Below are 5,749 nucleotides of genomic sequence, written 5' to 3' on the forward strand. Positions count from 1 at the left end.
GCAACTGAAGCCTGCAAAGGAATGGGAGAAGAATAAGCTTTCTTCCAAACCAGTGATGGCATCCACCATAAGTAAAGAGTTTTTGAAGTGGATCTCAAGTAAGTGTCAGGCCACAGATCCAATCCAGAAAGTAAAAAGGCAGGAATTAATGAATCAGTAAGAAACAACCTGAAAACAAACATTCTTGCCTTGGTTTTGTGTAGTGCAGGCCATAGGCAGGTTTATGTAACTTGTCTCATTTTACTGCTTGCTGCTCTGTAAAGGGTTAAATTCTGATCTTACTCAGCAACTGCATCCTTTCAGCTGAGATTAATGGACTCCCAGGCAAAAGGACCACTGGGAAATACATACACCATGCTGTGACAACAACATGCCTCCAACTAAGAGGACGGCTTGAGGTCAGCTTTCACTTCCCTCAGCCTTCTGCTTCTCTTGCTTTCTTGTCACCACTGCTAAAATTGGTTCAAGGGCACTTGAGACCTTTAGTAGAAAACATTTTTCTCCTTGCATCAAAACCCAAAAGGTTTAATATTTACTATGACCATGGAAAAATAGAATCTGAATGTGAACTGGAAGTTAGTGTTATCCGAGAACCATTACTGGAGAGCTGAGAAAATAAAACAGTCCAGATTTCCTGCGTAAGGGCACATCTCCATATTGCCAGCAGCTGCAACAAAGAGCATATAATCTGTCATGCTTGAAAGCTGCACAAATACCCATCAGGGAAGAGAGACTGCTCTCTTCTAAAATACATTTTTTGTTTGGAGAAAGAGATTTGAGAACAGTTTTCGGGCTCCACCATGAACCATTACTCCCTGTTTTACCTTTAGGAACAAGGAGGCAAGCTGAAATTCTACATTAGCATGTTAAAGCCTGACCTAACAACTGAATTCTCTTTAAAACCTCATCCCTATTCAACTGTAGTACAACAGAGATTTCATTATTTTGGTATTCTTTTCCTAAAGTGACATAAGAAAAAGCTGCCCCTAAATGTCATTTCAAGTGACCATCCCCACCTGGGGGTTCCGGGGACAAGGGAAGACACCAAAACCAGCCTGATAATAATACTCAGCCCTTTGGGCTTTTCCTCTTCCGAGTGCTTTGCAAGGAAAAAGCCTCACCACATCCCTGTGAGGTAGGTAAGTATTATTATATTCCCTTAATTGAAGATATGGAAACTGAGACAGAGAAGTTACTTTCCTGAAGGCCACTGCAGGAGTCTGTCTCAGAGATGGAACTGGGAGACAAGCTTCCTTAGTTCTCAGAGAATTTCCCTTTCTCTCCCATATCTCCCCTCTTCCCCATACAAGTCTTAAAGGAGAAATGAGCAATGGAGAAAGGGGCTACAGTGCCATGTTTCTGACAAATAGCAGGACTCCTAGTACTACTCCATATGCTCCAAAAAGGATTATTAAATATACAAGTACCTTAGAATTAATGGCAAAATGACTGCACACATCATAAAGAAGCCAACATACAATACAAACCTAGCTTAATAAATAAGTAAAGACATGCAGCTGCAGTTGTGACCGAGTGCTGAGCGGTCCTCAGCTCAGTAAGGTCCTAGATGCCAATAGGTAAGCCCACGTCATTCCTGTGACTCCACCGCCACGCCGACGAGTGCGTGTCTGATAGTGCGACCATGGAGTTTATAGCCATCCTGAGTCACCAGTGCTATAGTGCCCGGCTGCATTCCCTCAGCTGGTACATGGCAGACTATTTCATGGTCATATGGGTCATATTTGCCACCAACAGGGTTCATCTTCTGAAGGCCGTGTTTGGCAAATACACTTTGCAATTTGGCCTCTATGAGAGAGAGGCCTTCACAGATTTTCTTCAGAGTTGGATTTGGATCACTAGGCTCTGCTTCTTCTGCGGCACTCTCGGCAGTCTTCTCCAAGATATCTGCTACCTCCACAAGGTCCCTGCAGAAACTCTGGATCCCTACAGGCACAAAGAAGCAAGAAGTAAATGAAGGGCAGTTTACAGAACATACAGAGCTAGAGTATCAATGCCAGACACAAAGTCACAGCAGTTTGAAAGTACCTTTGAAGCTGTTAATTGATTTGAACTGTTACTTCAGTGAGACTAGACAGTGTCTTCTGTATTCTGTAGCCAAAGCTTTAGCGCTATGTGGGTAGTAATCTAACGACTCCCCAAATCAAGGTCCCTGCAGGAAAGGTACATCTATACACTATATATATACACATACATACATATATATATATAGTATAACTGACAAAGCAGAGCATGAGTATTTCACTCGAAAAAGTGCCTGCAAGTAAGACTTGTAATTTAGGACACCGTTCCACACCCTCTCATACAGTCCCACAGACATAAATGTTTTGCCAAATAACTCACACAAATGCCCACGCACACAGGGAACAAACACAATGCGGGGCGGGGAGGAGTAAAAATAATAAATGACTATTCAAAAGTACATCCACAATTTTATGAATAAGTTAAAACTATGGTGAAAGGACTGGACAAAATGGTCCTTGAGTTGGTCATGAAAAAGTCAGGCAGTCTTTTTCATTTAGAAAAATAGGTTTAGGCTGTATACATTTCCAGCAGGGGTGTATTACACTGTGCAGAAATTTCAGGAAAACCAGCCTCCCTCAGTTATACAGATGCCATAACTAACTTACTGGAAAGACACGTTAGGAAAACAGAGAAAGAGAAATAATAGTTTGGTGCTGTCTGTAGTTGTACATACATGTTGGAACATAAACAGAATGAACAAGCATGAAGGAGAAGCAACAAAGGAGCAGACAGAAACAGACTGATTGCCAACCATTCCTCTTGCACCAGAGTTTTAATGCTCTATAGAATGGCATGCCTCACTCCACGAGAACCTAACTTTTCTTCAAGTCTGAAGCAGAATACATCTAAAATTCAAAGAGCTAGAAAAAAAAACCCAACCTCAAAATTAACGATGCTGATTATCCCAGAACTCAACAGACATCTTATAGCACAATGGGTAGAACGGTAAGAAAAATACAGCAGCTCTAATTTCAAAGCTACTGGAATTAACCACCAAACCCCATCACAGATTCATGCATTATGGAGAATAAGTTTCTTATTCTCAGAGATGGTGCTGGTAGAGCACAATGATTAAACAACAGTTTCCTGTCCCTTCACCTTCCTCTGCTGCTAAAGCTACAAATCCAGCTCACTTCACTGATGCTAAAATATTTCTTGTAGAAGCTTTAAAGAATCTGAAATAGGAATTGACAACCTTTGTCCCAGGCAGGATCCACCTCTTAAGAGCTAGAGCAGAAGAGAAGAGGCTGTTAATATAGTAAAGGAGATCACAACCTGATGACACAGGGTATATGAAATACACCCTGCCAGAGCCAATTCTCAGCATACAGATGAGCCTGTAATTTCAACCAAGTCAGTAGAACTACACTGGGCCTATTCTAATTAAAAAAAAAAAAAAAAAAAAAAAAAAATCACAAAATAGTCACTGAGGTAAACCTGATAGGACACAGTTGGACATATAGAAAAAATAGTGAGTAAGCCCAGACACCAAGAGTCCAGGCCAAACATCATGCCAGACTTTACAATGAACGAGGGCAGGACGGGGGGGAAAGAAAAGCTCTTGATCAGCCTTTTATGCTCAGGCAGACAGGCCACCACAGTAAACATAGCTCTGCCTCACTTTGCTTACCAAAGAGCTTGGCATCTTCCACAAACTTCTGCGTTCTCCTCCGGACATTCTCAGAATCTGCCAAGGCTTTACGGTATCGTTCCTGTAATCACAATAGCAAGAGGAGACTTCAAACAAGGAGGTAAAACCCATTTCCTGACAGTTGGCAATCCCTTTGAAACTCTTCAATAAGAGTCCACTTCACGCCAGAAGGTTGTTCTGGGCTCTTGCGTTTTCATTACATGCAAACCCAAGTCCCTTTCCTGCTGATTAATCAGCACAACTGCAACTCCCTCAAAAGACCCAAGTGAAGGCCAGAAGCATTCAGGGCGCAGCTCAACTGAACACTGCATTGTCAGGCTGCTGCTTTTTGCATGACTCACTGTGGCTATTGAGGCACTCCTTTCTCTAGCAGGGAAGTTGGCAGTCTCAGCAACAGATTTGCACACAACTGATGTATCCCTTGGTGCAGTAGTATTCTCAGGGCCATTATGTCCAGAGTTGCTCGGTCCTGCGCTATTTAAACCTCTCCTGTTCTTCAAAGTCCCTATAACATGATCCCTACCATTTTCACCACACCACCCTCACTAAAGAGGACTATCCTTTCCGGACAATCTGGATCTGGTGTGACACAATATGTGATGCTAATCAGGATGAAACTACTGCCGTTCCCTCTGTACAATGCTGTGAAAGAACTGACCAGACCATCTCCAACATACAGGTTTGCCTGCCAGGATCATACTATCAGTGTCTTTCTCCTAGGTACTACTGACAGATGGTGTTTCTGGGGAAGGCAGACTGTACTTTCACAGTGCACCCTTTCACACTTAGACCACAGCTGTACTGAAGGCTGCCATGGCACAGTGGCGTTCTGAGCATGTTATAGAGCTTACAGAAAAAGCTAGGGCTGAAAGACAAGACCAAGTCAAGGGGACTGAACGAAAGACATCATGATGGCACCAGCAGCATACTCACAGTTAAATCCCGGACTTGTTCTTCCAATTTGATGGCTTTGTGCTCTAAGGCACAGTCAGAAAGAGGATGCTTGGACTCATCACGGGGATCTTCTGGGCCACACTCGTCTCCTGTACTTCTCTGCTGAGCTGCAGTGCTGAAAACACAGGGGGACCCCCTAAAATACAAACTAGTGACAAAGAAGGAAAGTTAAGTAACAGCAGGGTCAAAAAGAATTCTAGTTTAGTATCATTACTAAAAGCAAAATCTCTCAAAAAAAGTATATAGAACTCTATATAAAATTTTAGGTCTTTTCTGAAAATATGGACAATACAGAAACACAAAGAAACAGAGGTCTTCTTTCAGAATCACATGTCACTATAGAGGCTGTATACTACTTCTTTAACATATTTTGGAAAGAGTCACATTTTTAAAGGAAAACAAGTTGTGGGTTGCATTTTTGCTGACCTCCAGTACAGGTGGTCACTACTGGATGACAAACTTCAGAAACATTTTTGCAAGGTAGTCTTGGAAAGGAGGAAGGTAGTATAAAGCTGTTTTTACAGTTATTTAAAAAAAAACCCAAATGTTTTGAGCAAAATTCAGTAAGATCTGGAAACCCATGGCACTTAATACGATAGGCAGGCAGAGCCTAGCCTGCTACCTAAGATGGTACAGTGCCCGCAAAAGGGCAAGTCACACCAGTAGAACGGCTGTGGATTTCTGTGGAGCAACTCAACAAGCAAGGAAAGACAAATACATCTCAAACTGCTGGCTTAAAGAGCATCCAATTCTCAGATGCTCTGACCTGTTTGTTCTCCTGAGTGCAAACAGATATAGTATTTGGTATACGCAGTTTTCTTCCTATTGAGTGAAGAGGAGGAGAGTTTGAACCTTTTGACAATCAGTTCTTCTTCCAAAGTAGCTATCGCTAGACTGTACCCAGCTTTCATGTCCACTGAACAAAGAACAGTTAAGAAACCAAAGGGAACTGTCAGAGGCATGAGCAAGTTGTGTGCAGCCCAAATATTCTGAGGTCTTCAGTCAGGACCTTGACAGCACCTTTAGCTGTGTTTAGAAAAAGAACTGAACATGCCAACTGAAAATCGTCCCTAATATTCTCCAGAAGTTCTAAGCACTTCA

The 5,749-nt window shown here is 42.3% G+C and overlaps 1 protein-coding gene across 1 annotated transcript in view; it reads right to left on the reverse strand.

Moving 5' to 3' along the window:
- Positions 1-1,588: 1,588 nt before the first annotated feature.
- GRPEL2 (GrpE like 2, mitochondrial) overlaps positions 1,589-5,749 on the reverse strand; it is a gene marked incomplete at both ends in the record, with an annotated part of 4,976 nt that continues 815 nt past the window's right edge. The window contains 3 exons of the mRNA XM_082005998.1: positions 1,589-1,944; positions 3,674-3,755; positions 4,628-4,796. Coding sequence (XP_081862124.1) covers positions 1,589-1,944; positions 3,674-3,755; positions 4,628-4,796 — 607 coding nt within the window. The remainder of the gene's footprint in view (positions 1,945-3,673; positions 3,756-4,627; positions 4,797-5,749) is intronic.

This window comes from Phaethon aethereus (genome assembly GCF_964289735.1).
Source record: "Phaethon aethereus genome assembly, chromosome: 14".
NCBI classification, from domain to species: domain Eukaryota; kingdom Metazoa; phylum Chordata; class Aves; order Phaethontiformes; family Phaethontidae; genus Phaethon; species Phaethon aethereus.